A 16,242-nucleotide genomic window follows, 5' to 3' on the forward strand; every position below is an offset into this window, starting at 1 on the left:
TTGGCGAGAGATAGTTTGACGAATTGTCATCGTCTCGATGACTCGATTATTCAGCTATTCGATTTTCTTCTTTTGCTTTTTTAAATCTCACAGACTCGAAGTTAAAATGATTTTTGATATAAGAAGAAGAAGAAGAAGAAAAAATATACAAATAAAATATCCTTCCCTTTTCAAATAGATTGACATATATTTGAACGAAAAGAAAACAAGTAAATTATAATAATTCTTATGAAAAAGAAGTGGATGTATTAGCCGTTAGTATGAATTAATAAATTATATTCATTTTTATCAATGATCAAACAAAAATGCATCCCATGCTGTTTTACCTAAATACTTTGTGTACTCAGGAATAGCATTAAAAATGTATAGTTTAATCGTTTTAGTGCTGACCACATGACGTGTATATATGCGTAATCGGCAGGTTTTGTTTCTGAAAAATATATATATATACCGCGATCGATATGCAAGTAATTGCTACGTAATGGATGCATCGAACTGTGAGGTATCTGATCGATAAAAAGTCGGCCAGAGATAAAAATATAAAATTCTTCAAACATTCTTTTAATTGAGAGAATTTGACATTCTCTCGATTATAATATTAAACGAACAAAAAAAAGAAAAAACAAACAAACAAAAAAGTGACAAGCATTCTCAATTTTCTGTTAATTTCATTCCTCATATTTATTTGTTCAGTTGTTTATTTTAAATTGGAAAAGATCAATAGGAGGTTAAACGTTACGATCGATGAAAAATGTCGAAGAAAAAATCTGAGAAAACGGTGACCTCTGTGAAAAGTAAAAAACAATACAACGAAAATGCATGGCAAGAGCTTTTGGAATCATTATCAATTAATGACGATCATTGGTGGTGTATCGTGACAATGATGATAGAGACTAAGAGTGATCATGCACGATGTGTGTCGATGTTTAACGAAGCTGCAGAAGAGGGGAAACGAAAAGCGATTTATACTCTCAGCCATCAGAAAATGTTAGCTAACGTTAGGTCACTGTCTAGACAGGATCCAGATAAATGTCCAGTTCTACAACGAGTTTGCCATCATGCCAACAAGCTACTTGAAGCTAATATTGAATCTACATGGTTGTTAGCACGCGTTATCAAATATATGGTCTATCGTGCTAAAATAGAATCGGTGATTAAGATCAAGAAGGAACAGGAATTAAAACGAGCTATCGATGATGAATATCGTATTATGCAGACTGTTATTGATCCAAGTAATTCAATTTTCTAATAAAATCAATTAAGAGCTAAGATTGTTAATTATTATCTATTCGTTTATTTCGTTAGAACAGATTTTACTTGATTAATAAATTCTATTGATAAAAAAATTAATACATTTTTAATAATCCTTGTAGCTACGTCGAGAAGTGTTAAAAAAAAGTACGATCAGTCCTTGAGAGGTAAAGCCAACACTCGGCTTAGAATTCGAGAAGAAGAATGGAGAGACATAGTTTACGTCGATGATGCTCCACTCGACGGACCTAATCTATACGTCGTTTTAACGGGTTTTCACGATCCTGATCTATTCGTAGAACTAATGAACATTGGTGTACCTATGACTTGTATACTCAAGATAAAAAGACCTGGTGAAACATTAGAACATGTTTCGTTATATTACAACGAAGAAAAAAATCAAAATGTCAATAGAATGTGGTTACCCTTTCCTGAAACTTACACCGTCGATAAAGTCGATCTTTATAAATTCTGGACATCATTGAAAAACACTTTAAAAGATCCACAAGCCATTCAAATATTTTCAAACGTAGCGTTTCTTACTTACAAGCCACCATTTTTGGCAGAGACATTTGATGACTTTGAATACAAAATTCTCAAAAAGGATATTTTCGATAAAATATCCTTTATCGTGTACGATCTTTACGATCTTCTTCGAAAGCATTCCAATTACCTTAGAAGCATGTTAATCCAGCGTTACGACATCGATGAGAAGGAAGAAGCTGAGGCTAACATCTACCGTGCAATTCTCGATGCTCTACCAACGGAATGCGTCACCGTGCCAACATTACTTAATGCTCTTTTACTGCAGGTCGAAGCCAACTTAGACATCCTAGTAGATCGATCGTTCCAAGAGGAAAATGTTCCAGCAAAGGAAAATGTCGTCGAAAAGGTTAGCTCGATTCTTACCGATCTATCGCGACTTTTACACGGTACATAGACTCCGTTTAACGCGATTTCCTCGATAACGTTCCGAATCTTTGAAGGAAAAGAACGAGGAAGAGGAAGTGCCAGTTGAGAGTATCGATGACAATGAAGATTCGTGGGTTAGAAAAAGAGTCAAAAATTTAAACGAAAAGTACAAAGTTAAAACGTATAAAAATATAGTAGAAGAGAATTTCAACGAATTACCAATCGAATTAATTCTTCATGGAGACAAATTGACTCTGAATACTCGTCACATTAATTTGGATAATAATATCAAAATGATGTTGAATCTATCCGATGATAAGACCTTGGCTGATTCAATTTTGCAAGTTTATCAAGATCCTAGAATAGTCGATTGTTGGTTACATCATGAAGAATTAACAGAAACCAAAATGAAGGAGTACGATTGCTATATCAATAATATAATCAAATACTTTGATTCAAGTGTTCAAATCTGTCGAGAGAACATATTCCATTATTTGCATTTTTTGATCTTCGACAAGATGATCTATGGCAATCTATTCAAAGAAAAGGATGAAAAAATTGAAACGCTATCAATTATTTCTCCTTCAGAATCTCCGCGTAGATATTCAACGTATCCTTCGTTGTTTTTGCCAAAAGATAAAAAAAAGGAGTCAAAATTCTTTTCGAAAAGCGACACTGAGATAGATTATGGAAAGGCCGTGGCTGCATTCTTGAGTTGTCCAAGTCTCTTTGGACTCACCGATATAAGGGAAGTTTTGTTACCGAGTTATTTGGAGAAGAATGTCTTCGAGGAAAGAAATAAAAGAATGCAAAGAATAGGAGAACCACTTGAAGAATACGATGACGTCGAATTACTTCCAAAAAAGATTCTTCTACAAACCCTTTACGAATGCTTCCAAAATTTCGAACGTTTCGAGAAAAGATATTTTGAACCGACGGATTCTATATTATTGTATTTCAGTAATGATTATGTAATAGGTGATGTATCCGAACGTACGACCGTATCTATCTTACGTACACCAGTTTGTCTACGAGATTTCGTTAAGTACGTATATAAAGAAGAGATCGATTGGATAAATCAAGAAGAAGAAAAATATCGATTAGAATTGATGAAGAAAACGAGTAAATCGTCGTTCGGTCGAATTAATTCTATGGAAGACGAACTTCGTCTTTATTTCGGTGATGAACATTTTATTCTTCCGAATTCATTGAAGGCTCAGGATTTAAAAAAAAAATTACAGGCCGACTCGAAACGAAAAGATTTTTCAAGACTCGATACACCTAGGACGGAAGTAAAGGGTGAGAAAAATATTCTCAAGGATAGTGAAAAAAAGAAAGGTGGTAAAACGTTGAGCGAAAAAATCTCGTTGAAGGACAAGAAACAGAAAACGAACAGAGAAACAAATGAAATCGACACTTCCTTTTTACCTCGAAGGAAGATCCTATCTTTCGAGTCTGCCAAAGAGGATGAACCTCACGAGTTCATAGGGTATGACCTCGGGAACTTGCGAGTTCAGATAGTCGAGAAGAGTAAGATCTTCAATTCGAAGGATGGTACGTTCGTACGAGTGAATCTCGAGACTTGGCTTTACGAGAAGGTGGATTTACGTATTGCCATTACCCTTGTTGGTTGTACCCTACGTTTGTTCGAAAAACTCAACGATCGTAAAATGTCGAACGTTTTTCATGTTACCACAAACAAAGGGATCGTTCTTGCTTTTTCCAAAAATATCGGTAATACGAATGAATCATTTTTCTAATTTTCGTTATAATACTTTGGCGCTATGTTTATATAGCCATAGTAGGTAAATAGATGTAAATGTAACTTATAAGTATTTTTTTTTTCTTTTTTTTTTTTTTTTTTTTTATTATTTTACAAATAACCAAGGTAATATATTTAAAATTTATAAAATTTTACAAATATTCATATAGAACCTTTTAGTAAATTATTTTTCAATTTTTCCATTTACATTTTCAAATCTCAACAATTGATAAAAATAAAATATCAATTTTTAGATACAACTCCGAACGAGTTCTATTGGAAGGAATTGGAATTTGATTTTCATGCCTCTTGGCCATCAGGTTTGACGATTTCACCAGTTACCGGGGATGGTCCTGAAAATCCTTTTTACATTAGCCAGTCATATATTTCTAAAGCACCTGAAGACGCTACCCGAGAAGCTTATCGAAAATTTTTAAGGAATGGTACGGTTTTGAAATTTCTCGATGACAATACCGTCATTGTATTGCGTCCGAATGGTGTAGTCATTGAATGCACATCATTCGAGGATATAACAATGGACGAAAATAATCTCGAGGAAGGTAAAAGATTTCTTGTTAAGAATTATTCGTAGTGATCGAGATAATAATAAAATTTTTCTATTCGAAAGATCATGAAATAAAGCAAAGGAAGTCAAATGATATAACATCTAAAAAAAAACTAGAAAAGAAAAGATCATCGATTAATACCAAAATTCTTCCATTGGTCGCTGAGGAGAAGGAGGATGTTGAAAGAAAATCTTCAAAAATGACGGACGAACTGATGGTTAAGTTTCGTTCCAGATGGAGCACAACAACGATTAGAACGATTTGACAACGAAGGTTTTCAATATAAATTAATATCGAAGTCTGACCATTGTCTTTCTTTTTTTTTCCTTTTTTTTTTGTAAAACGTCTTTTAACTTTTTTTTTTTTTGTCGATATAATAACTATATAAAACAGAATTTGTCGAAATTCTACGTAGATAGAATTATGGTATAGATTTATGATCTTTGATAAAAAGGCCATATAATTTTGATAAAATCTATAAGGGTACTTAATCACCCTTTCGATTGATTCTCTTATTATATTTTATCTTCCTTGGTTACAATCTAACGGCAACCAATGGAATATCCATGAAAAACGACTGATGTTACTTATTTCCTTCCAATTTTTTCTTTTTTTTTTTTTTTGTTCGCTCTAATTGCAATAGAATTGGCTCTTTAATAGCATTTTTCGAAAATGGAAGAAATAGATCGGGATGAATGTGATCCAAATGAAAATCATATTTTTCAATATTTTCGTGCGATTGATCGCTATTGGAATTTTTGGAAATCAGAATCAGTTGGACATTCGTTCGGGAATGCAGTATCCAAGGATCAAAGTGACAGGATACAATGTTCTGGATCACGATGGTAAACGGTACGAGGTGCTACGCGATCTGATTGTGCGCGAATACGATCGATTACTGGTGAGAGCGAATTCGGACTACGAGGTCGACGAAAATTTCACGCGACGATCCGACGGGACCGACATGCTGTTCCGTTCGAATGGCGAATTGATCGTCCATTTTATTGGTTCGTTTTCCTCTTAGAATACTTACTTTGAATTTATTAGATTTTTGTTTTCTTTTTTTTTTTTTTCTTTTTCTACAAACTACTACAAATAAAACATTAATTACTATTATTAATCAAAGTTACGAGAATCACTTTAGATAATGATTAGACGATTAACGAAGAAATGAAATAAAATGTAATTTGTTACAAATAATGTTAATTCATGAAATGAACAGATGGTACACGCATTACGACTGGCTATAAAATCGAAGAAGAACCTTTGATCTGTGATTGGACAGCGGACGAGTTTCAACGTTACTTTGGATCGATCAAATTATACGAACACGGTGATGAACTTTTCGAAGTAAACTCTCGTAGCAACAACAGCAATAACAAGGACAACAGCAACGAACTTTGGCAGGAAGAACCTTTAAACGAGAATGGTCGATACGAAAATGAAATGACGAGGATATTGATCGCAGACGGCTTTGTCTCGGTTCTATTGACTTGCCTGTTCGAGCACAAGAACTATGCTAGTGTATCCTACGATCAGTCAGCAGTTAGTTGCACTCTATCGATGCCAGCCGATCTTCGAGTCAGCATATCGCGAAGAGGTCATTACGAAGTTTGGGCGCCTGGCGAAGTTAATCTCAAGGTAATCAAAGGGCAACTACTGTACGACGACGACGACGACGACGACGACGACGACGACGACGAGACGACAGTGTATGGAAGGAGGGTAGTAAAGGGGGAAAATAGACAGAAGTAGGGGGAATAAGAGAAGTAGAGATTGACTACTTTTCCAATATCGGAAAATCTCCATCGATCGTAGTTGAGCGTCTTAATATGGAAATCATTCTTTTACAATATTTCAATATTCTATCTTGATTTTTTTTTCTTTGTCCAAAGAGAATTGAAGAGAAAGAGAGGGGAGTAAGAGAAAGAGAGAGAGAGAGAGAGAGGGAGAGAGAGAGAGAGAGAGAGAGAGAAATAGAGAGATAGGATACATCTCGGTATTTACCGAAAATTTAATAACGAACGCTAATACAATAACGTTTTCACGTCGACGTTTATACACGCTCACAGATGTAGGAGGTACAGATATACATATAGAGAAAACGTGAAAGAGTAAAGTGCCCAGCCGGTATTAATAATCCGGTTGCTCTCGAAAGTACGACTGCTCGGGCATCGATATTTCTCGGTGAAAGAGGATTCACTCGGATTGAAATAAAACGAGACGATGGGAGGATAATCCCAGTTACAAATAGTACTTTAAACGCATGCATGTATAGATGGGAAATATTTAATATAATACTGACGTAATGTCAATATTTTTTTTTTTTAAATATAATCACATTTCTTATTTTATTATTATATTTATTAACGAAGAGATTATAAAGGAATTGGTTTCTTTCTCTCTCTCACACTCTTTCTCTCTCTCTCTCTCTCCCTTTCTATCTTTATTCTTCGTTTTCTCAGATCGAATCGGATAAATTGATCTTCAGTAGCGAGATGTGTGCCACCTGTGCCGGAAGGTCCACCTCCGTCTATAACTTTTACAGGCGATTCGAGCCAATCGCTTCGACGATCTTTACGAGCAGCGATCTTTTCGGAAACGTTTTCGAGGTTAAAAGTGACGGGACGACGAGTTACCGTGGTAAAAGTCGCGAACGACCGTCACGGAAATTCGATTTCAACGAGAATGATCTAGATGACGTAGAAACGTCGGAAGGAGAGTACGAAGAATACGAAAAAGAGAAGGAAGAAGAGGAGGAGAATGTAGAAAAGTCAGTGGGCCCAAGGAAACATTACAACCATATGAGCGATCATGAAAAATATTGCCAAGAATACGAAATATACTTAAAGCAAGCCAATCCACGATACAGAATATTTTCAATGAATCGCGATTTAACGGGTTATGAGTATCTTCATCGATCGGTCAGACATCGAGAAAAGATGGTCGTTGTTCTTAACAAGAAGGCAAGCGCCATCGCCCATCCGGTTTGCGTTCATCGATCGAACCTCTATCGTCTGATTACATTTACGCCTCTGGAAACTGAACTTCGATCAAAGGCATTGTTACAATCGTATCAGGTTAGACCATCGATTCGATATATTAGCATGTTCTTCCTTTCCTCTCTCTCTCTCTCTCTCACACAATCTCTTGATCTCTATCTATCTATCTATCTATCTCTCTCTCTCCCCTTGTCTCTTTATCTGTCTATCGGTCTGTCTACTTACTAAGCCATTTATCTGTTTGGCTTTGATGTGACCAAATGAATAGTCTTTGTGAAATAGTCTATGCAAAGAGAAATGCATTTCGGAAAGCAAAGATCGTTAAGACGTATCGAGAAAGAGAAAGAGAGATAGAGATAGAGAGAGAGAGAGAGAGAAAGAGAGAGAGAGAGAGAGAGAGAGAGAGACAACTCTATCAAGGAAATAAATTTTCTAACAACTCTTGCTCGCTATCGAACAGATTCCGAAAGTCAAACCGACGAACAGCGACAGAAGAGATTTGCTACGTAGTACGTATTCGATTCCATACGATTGGCTCTTTCCATTTGGCAGAAACGGCCATGGAATTTGCAGCGATACATACGACATGCCGTTGGCCAAAACTATTGAGAGACGCCCACCGAGAACTCTGCGGCTTCGTATATTGCATGGTTTCAAAGAACCCGATAGAAATGCCATAATCGATTTACAAAAAGCTATGGCATGCTATTGGCGATACGTTAGTATTACTTCAACATTTTCACTTTAATCCTATCATTCATTTTGTTTTGGAATTTTATAAAAAATTTTGAGAAATTTACAAACGTTATATGCTGAGTACTTTTTTATGATAGATCTTGTTCTTCTTTAATTAAACGAACCTAGACACGTTATCGATACCGTCAAAGTTTTACGATTAATTTTAAAATATGAACAAATTTCGATAAAGTTAACTTGTAACATTGAAAATTATTATCATCGTTATATTTATTCTTGAAACGAATGCAATTTCGGTTTTAATCTCGAAAAACAATTTTACATGTTCACTTGCAGTTGTTAGACAATGTCGATGAATGTCGAAGGTATACCCCCGGTGAAGAGTGTGTTCTTTCCGAACTCGAAGACGATTACAAAACTTGGAAAGATAATATCAGAGAGTTCGCTCTCGGTATACGAACGAATATTGACGTTGCGACTTATGTTGATAGTTTGCAACGATGTCAAATAAAAGAAAGTCCGACGAAAGCTGAACACACGTCTAGTAGGTTGAAGGATTTGAAGGAATCGAAAAGAACAAACGAGATCCAGCTCGAATGGTATAAACGTTGCTGGAGGGAACAAATTATCCTACCATATTTCAAGAATGTCGTTGGTATGTGTTTCTTATTGATAATTGATTGTTTAGACCGAACAATTTCAATAATAGAAGAAAAAGAAAAAGAAGAAGAAGAACAATAACAATTATTATGATCGTTAATAATTATCTTTAATAAAGTATTAATCAGCTTAATCAAATATATGATTTTAACGAGTTCAAACGAGTTTGAATGAACGATTTGAATTTTTATAAAAAAATATTTCAAGTTTGGGATTCATATTCTTTTTTATACATACGTCAGCCGCACATCCAACAAAATATGAATTTTAATAATCATTATTTCACGAAGTTAAATTTCCTTCATAAAAAGTTATGTAATTCTAAATCAAATCCTATGAATATATACATATTATATATATATATATATATATATATATATATATATATATTATATACATATTATACTATATAAAACGTTAGAATGTAGTATAATACGAGAGAAATTAGATCGAAGGAAAGTTGAGGATCGTTCGCTCTCGATGCTATACAATTCGCAAATCGTTGGAGGACGGCCGACATCCGTCCATTAATTCGCGAGAAAAATGAGGAATCGCAGTTAAAAGGAGATTTCGCGTTGCCGTCACGTACGAACCGTGAGAGAAGAACTGGAAATAAAAAAGGATATAAAAGAAGGGAAGAATTATCTTCCTCGAGTTCGCTCGTTTTTGCAAACGAGTAAATTGTCCTTCCAGAGAAAAGACAAAGAAGGCGGGAAAAAGAGAGAAAAAGGTAAAAAGAATGAAAGAGTAAGGGGAGAGAGAGAGAGAGAGAGAGAGAGAGAGACAGAGACAGAGAGAGAAAGAAAGAAAGGGTGAGTATCGTCGAGACAAGGACGACGAGAAGCTCGTCCTTCGTACTCATGCACGTTTTTACCACCTGGTGATTTTAGCGCGCGTGGCAGGAATACGGAAACGAGGAAGTCTAGAAAAGGGCGAAGTCGTGGGTTGTTGGAAGAGGGTATGGTTTAGGAAAAGAGGGGAAGGGGTATATATGAGGGAGCCGTAAAGGTGCTGCTTGCGAGACGACGCGTGTGCCAGCCGCCACAGTAGTACCATATGCCTGGCACATTACGAAAACTCGTAAAAGTACGGCACATGTTTTTATTCCGTTGCCACGCTTTCCTTACTTGACGTACCATCGCTATGACGACACATCACCATTTCTCCTTTCTTCTCATTTTATCTCTTATCTTCTCTCTCTCTCTCTCTCTCTCTCTCTCTCTCTCTCTCTCTATCTCTTTGAGAAAGAACGAACAATCTCAGTTCGGCTTCTTCTTTCCATCTCTCTTTATTTTTATTCTTTAGGACTTTATCGTGTACATTAAAGAGAATAAAATTGTTTTCCAGTAGTTATTTTTATGGAATTTCATTTATTCGCCTACTGTACTTTGCCTAGTTTTATACGCTCGACGAACCACCCTAGTTCCTTATCTTTCGTTTCCCTTTATAATGTGGAAGAAAAGTAAATATGTTTCTTGAAATAGGTGTAAACATCTTGGAAAAGGACCAAGGTAGCGTACGTTATGAGGACTCGTAAAAGTGTAGTATCATTTTACCATAAGGTTCTCGTAGAGAAAAGGCTACTTCACTCTTTCCTATTTCCACCCCCCCCTCTCTCTCTCTCTGTCTCTCTGTCTCTCTCTCTCTGTATATGTGTGTATGTCTCTCCTCCTTATTTAGAAGATTATATTCGTGTGTACTCGAGAGACAAGGTCAAGAAGCTAATAAAGAGTTAACGAACTTCAACACAGCGGATCGTTGGTATCCGACAAGACTTGGTTCTTTCGGTAAACAAGTTGTCCCACTTAATTTAATTAATTAAATTATCTACATGAGTTACGTAAAAATAACTCGAGTTTTCTTAAAACCAAAAGAACTATGTTTTCTTTTTGCATCTTCACGAAAAAGAGAAAAAGAAAATGAAAGAGTGTGTCCTATAATTTGGCAAAAACTAGAATGTCTTATTCTCTTTTTAAAAAGTCCACTCACTTCTGGAAAATTTTCTGCCTCGATTCTCTTACCCGCTATGCTTTCGACGTATAATTAACGCTCAGTCCTTCCGCGTCTTTTTTTTTTTTAAATAAAAGAAAATGAAAAATATATTTACAGTAAAAACAGCCGGGTTTTTATCTTATATTTTTCAAGTTAATAATTCAACATTAAAAAAACGTAGAAATGAAAATTCTATGACAACGGGAGAAACGTTTGTAAATGATCGAACTTCTCCATTAAAATTGCTTTTACTTCTTATGATTCTCTCGAACTGAATCAGACTTTTCGATTGGAAACAGGAAACAGAGAGGGTGAGAAGAAATTGGGTTGGATCGCTTTTTCCGTCTGGTTCTCGGCAAACGTGTAAAAGATTGCGCTCACGTATTTTAAACCTATATCATTTACCCTTCTCTCTTCTATGACGTAACTCAAGAAAAAGAAAGAGATAGAAAAGACTGGCTGAACAAAAAATACGATGAAAAAAAAAAATAAAAAAAGATAGCCCGACCTAGCATTATAAGTATTCCTTCATACCAGGTTGATCCCATAGGACCGGTTATACCCTCTGGCGAGTCCATATGTTCGAAGATAATCTCCTGGGACAATATCGTTGTATTAACGACATGTAGAAGAGGTCGTTCTACTATAACATAGTGCTTCGTGATTCATTCTCGGCTTACCTAAAAAGTAAAGGAAAAAAAAAGCAGTTCTTTTTTCGATCAATTTCATGACACTGATTTTTATGATTCTACAGACTTTTTTTAAACGAATATATACTTTGAAAGGAATGTTAAAACAAAATGACGTGATCAATATTAATTCTATTTGACTTAAGTATTTATGTTGGAACACATAAGAAGCAAATAAGAAAAAAAGAGAACTATAGAATATTTCTAATCGTGTCGATCTGATTACATAAAAATAGAAAATGAATTACGATTCGTTCGTGTTCAATATTTTTTTAATTAAATAATTTAATGTATAAATATATTGAAAAATAACACATAGGAGGTAATTGTACGAAATAAAATAGATATAGAGGGGAGTAAAGAGAGTTTAACGGAACAACTAGCAGAAAAGAGGAGAGAAAAGGTTAAAACTTAATTTAACGTTTCGTAGAATGTGATGTCGCAGAAGGAGTTGGGTTGCCAGACTGGTTGTGAAATATAGTTATATATGTATATATACACATATATATATATATATATATATATATATATATATATATATATATATATATATATATATATATATAATCGAGTTGCTGCGTTAGCCAGGCGTATACGAGAGAGCGTTTACGTATCGCGTTATTGGACAAAAGTTGTACCATCGATTTTAGACGCGACGCAATCTGATATATCGTCGAGCTTGAATTTTTCGGTAAAAAGGAATGAGATAGAGAAAGAGAAAAGAATGAGAGAAAGTACGAGACGGGCCATTTTTCTCAGACTGCAGCTGGATATTGTTCCACGTTCCTCCTTCAATACGTACGGACAAAATATATGAAGTCTTATACGGTCTGTGAACGCAGCAGTACCAAAAAGGATGAATCTATCCGATCGGTACTTCTGTCGCGAATAACGATGTCTCTAATGCATTGCACTATGTATATAGATTCTTTTTATCTTGTACGCTGTGCAGCAGATTCTACGTCAGCGGATGATGGAAATGAGAACCATCCTCGCGAGCCACGTTTCAACGAGGCTAGCATATTACGCAGGATTGATACATAAGTATGTAAGTATGTCGTTTGCATTCGATCGATAAGCTTTTTGTTCGCACGTATCTCCATTATTCGAGCGAGATTGCTTGTGAAAGAAGAGAGAGAGACACAGAGAGAGAGAGAGAGAGAGAGAGAGAGAGAGAGCGAGAGAGAGAGAGAGAAGAGAATTGCTGTGCGTCACGATCAGCCTTCGTAAAACAATTCACTTTTTATATGCTACTCTCATCGAACAAATTTTAATGAATTCTTTTTATTATTGATCATTTGTCGATCGTATTTTCCATTTATTATTGACATTTAAATTTTTTCTTTAAAGAGGAGAAAAATATATTATATCAAACTTTAAGATGATCTGTCCGATTATGTTAGATCAAAATACACTACTTTGAAACGATGAGAGAGCATAATTAAAACGGTATGCGCGAAAATTTCGCTTTACCACGTTCCGCCATTATCCGAGTAGTACGACGAGCAATTAAGGGGCTTCGAGCGAGCTGCATCGAGCTCTTTCGATCCTCGATTACCGACTTCGATAACGTACTACCGAACGAGAAGTTAGCGGTCGCTGCAGAATTTCTAATCGAGAATTCCCGCGTACTACGACCTCGCTCGTGGTACTTCAATCGTGCCCACGCTCTTGGCTCAATTTCAATGGAATAATGAGAGGTTTTAATAATCTTCTTCCCTGCAAACGTGTCCTCCCGTTCCTTTTTTCTTTTTTTTTTTTTTTTTTTTCTTTCTCACTATTATCATTGAAGCAGAGGACAGCTTTTTTTCAATTCTTTCGCCACGGTGATTTCAAAGACAGGGAATAATTAATTCGAATCAAAAATGAGAATAATTATTATTCAGATCAGTAAGGTAAATTGATTTATATAAAAAAAGCTCGATGCCATTAGAGTTTTATTATTATTATTATTATTATTATTATTGTTATTATTATTAATATTATTATTATTATTATTATTATTAATTAGTTTCAATTTGTGATGAAAAAATGTTCTTTTTGTATTAAATGTATACAGTCGCGCAATCAACATTTATTTTAATTAAGAAGATATATAATATTGACATTGTCGTAATTTTTGATTGTTGTAACTTTTTCCTCTCTTTTTTCTCCTTTCCTTTTCTTTCCCTTTTCAGTATATTCTTTCTAATGCAAATAAGAACGTAGTAATTAATAACAGAGCGCGAACTCGTAACCCGCTGAATTATGAGAAGCACGGTCGGTTAAGGCGATTGTTTTTACAAAGGAGACTCCAGGAGTGAGAGAAATCGTGAAGATAGCGAGTTTGTGAGGACACAAACACATTCGGCCTTCCCTTCGCAAATGCTACGTGATCCGATTCTGAACGATTCCGTTTCTCCACGACATTGTTCTACATTTTCCTCGTGAGCGAAGAAACTGTTTCCCAATTTTTGTTCCTTTATATCGCACGGACGATCGAACAACAAACACGTTTGGGTGATATCATATATACATATATTCAACCTTCTCTATGCAATCTTCTATTCATTTCACAAATAAAATCCGTATAAAAATGCAATTATTAAAATGTTTCATTTTAACCTTAAGAGTCTTCTTTCAAACATTTCAAGGATTTACGTAAGGTCAGAAAAATAAGGATAACGATGCACGTATCAACATTAATGGATAATTTCGACTGAATTTCATCTAAGAATTTCCGTTTCTATGATGATCCAGACAGAAGGAAGATGTCGACTCATCTACCAGCAATGCACGTAATCAGAGTCCGGTCCTACTAAGAAGAGAGATATATACACACACAGATATACAGACACACAGATATCCAAACACGGAACTTAGATTTCTCAATGCAACTATATATACGTATGTATGTATGTACGGTCTCGTACATGACTCGCAGTCTTCGAAAAGCTAGTTTGCGATAGCAGGTGAATAAGGTATGAGAGAACGGTTCGTGATTCTCAGTTGGAACGCCGAACGGATAACCGATCGCGAAGGAACTCGCAGTTCTATAAATTTCTACGTAGCTACGATCGTGGATTTTTAATTCGCACATTATTCGCTCGAATTCTAACGATAAGAGTGAAACGATTTTAAGTCGTTCCTGAAGATGTCCTCGAACGATTTTCGAAAAAATCCATTGAAAATTATTAGGAAATCAAATAAATTGTAATAAAAAGTTACGACATATAAAATTAAATGATTTTTCATTTAGAAAAAGATTGTTGGATGCATTATTTATGCGTCATATACAAAAAGAGAGAGAGAGAGAGAGAGAGAGAGAGACAGACAGACAGAGAGATAAAAAGAAAGAGGGTGTGAAAAAGTTTTTTACTATAATTTTTAACGATCATTGAAGAAGAAAAAAATAGGAAGAAAGAAAAGACTTAAACATGAAGCTTTGTAAAATCGAGAAGTTGGGAGCATTGAATAGCAAGTCTAGTACTCAGACTTCCAACAAAAAGTTTTGATTGCGAATGTTGTCTTAGAACGTTCAGCTAATGAAAATATAGAAATGCTCGTTCAAAGAAGACTCGGTTCAGGAAATAGAATAGGTTTAAAAAATGATTCTTGAATAGGTTGGATAATAATAACATTAGATTGGTACGTACAAGTGCTTCTCGAACTTTAGCATATTCAATGGAAAAATGTCAACAAGTTTTAATTTGAAAGAAAAAATTTGTGAGGTTTCTATGGTAATGAATTCTTTCAAAAATTAATGAAAATGTATGGATAGATTGATATAGAGAAATTTTTGAGAATTTTTTTTTTTTTTTTAGTAATATCGAATATCAAAAGAAGAAAGTTGACAAAGATTTTATAATAATCGATATTATTAATAAATAATTCAAATTATGAAATATTTAACGATATTATATAAAAAAAAGAAAAAAAAACAAACAAATTATATAAAATAATATTAAAATTATTTGATCCGTTTTTTAATTGTTCTCGAATACTTCGTAACAATAACGAATAATTATTTCCCTATTCGCTACAGTTCAACGGCTAATGAAGTAAGTAAGGATTTTTACTGGATAGCTAACTAACGTTCTACGCTCCACTCCCAATGGAATTCCTGCAAGATTGAAAAAATTTCATCACGAGGAAGGACTCCCGGATCCTTCTACTTCTACGAGCACGCTCTCTCATGATTATCAACTTACAAGCATATTGCAAATCTCAGGAGTCTTTATTAATGATCGTCTGTCTGGATTCCTAGTGGACGGAAATATTCGTTAAAACGTTCATTTATATTTTTTTCTTTCTTTTTTTGACGAAAAAATTATAACGTAAAAAACGAGCTCCATATGTATGTTCAGACTCATTCGATGCACACACAGATATATATATATATATATATATGTGAAATATTTCTTTATAAATGTAACGTAAATGTAAAAGTTTTGTTAATTTAATTGATTTTACATTAAGCTTACTTTTTGCTACTTAATTACTTTATTTATTAATACTTTGATCTATTATTACTCCAAACAGTATATTATTTGGAATAATCGTTTCAAAGAATAAATTAATTAAACACTTTTTGAAACACCCGGTATGCATATACAGGGGCATGTCTAGATACGTTTTCATATTCAAAATAATTTTATGGACGTCTCAGGAGAATAGATAAGCGAAATGCGATAAAAGTAATCACGATAAACATCGGTAAAAGCAACTTTGAC

The 16,242-nt window shown here is 34.7% G+C and overlaps 2 protein-coding genes across 2 annotated transcripts; both read left to right on the top strand.

Annotated features, from left to right (window-relative positions):
- The first annotated feature begins 751 nt into the window (after positions 1–751).
- LOC124949424 lies at positions 752–4,517 on the top strand. The gene is made up of 5 exons (XM_047494426.1): positions 752–1,232; positions 1,374–2,143; positions 2,238–3,897; positions 4,096–4,104; positions 4,180–4,517. The coding sequence occupies exons 1-5, from the start codon at positions 752–754 to the stop codon at positions 4,515–4,517; spliced, it is 3,258 nt and encodes a 1,085-aa protein (XP_047350382.1).
- LOC124949476 lies at positions 3,769–9,175 on the top strand. Its single transcript, XM_047494553.1, has 8 exons — positions 3,769–3,897; positions 4,180–4,485; positions 4,554–4,764; positions 5,261–5,498; positions 5,714–6,132; positions 6,957–7,571; positions 7,954–8,211; positions 8,526–9,175. Exons 4-8 carry the CDS (start codon positions 5,285–5,287, stop codon positions 8,928–8,930), a joined length of 1,911 nt encoding a protein of 636 aa, XP_047350509.1. The 5' UTR covers positions 3,769–3,897; positions 4,180–4,485; positions 4,554–4,764; positions 5,261–5,284; the 3' UTR covers positions 8,931–9,175.
- Positions 9,176–16,242: the final 7,067 nt, after the last annotated feature.

This window comes from Vespa velutina, chromosome 5 (assembly GCF_912470025.1).
Source record: "Vespa velutina chromosome 5, iVesVel2.1, whole genome shotgun sequence".
In the NCBI taxonomy this organism is placed as follows: domain Eukaryota; kingdom Metazoa; phylum Arthropoda; class Insecta; order Hymenoptera; family Vespidae; genus Vespa; species Vespa velutina.

Excerpts from the sequence above, each read along its gene's own strand:
- LOC124949424 (XM_047494426.1), top strand. The coding sequence starts at position 752 with ATGTCGAAGAAAAAATCTGAGAAAACGGTGACCTCTGTGAAAAGTAAA. Across the intron at positions 1,233-1,373 it reads GCAGACTGTTATTGATCCAA|CTACGTCGAGAAGTGTTAAA; the intron begins GTAATTCAATTT and ends TAATCCTTGTAG. Across the intron at positions 2,144-2,237 it reads AGGAAAATGTCGTCGAAAAG|GAAAAGAACGAGGAAGAGGA; the intron begins GTTAGCTCGATT and ends GAATCTTTGAAG.
- LOC124949476 (XM_047494553.1), top strand. The coding sequence starts at position 5,285 with ATGCAGTATCCAAGGATCAAAGTGACAGGATACAATGTTCTGGATCAC. Across the intron at positions 7,572-7,953 it reads CATTGTTACAATCGTATCAG|ATTCCGAAAGTCAAACCGAC; the intron begins GTTAGACCATCG and ends GCTATCGAACAG. Across the intron at positions 8,212-8,525 it reads TGGCATGCTATTGGCGATAC|TTGTTAGACAATGTCGATGA; the intron begins GTTAGTATTACT and ends GTTCACTTGCAG.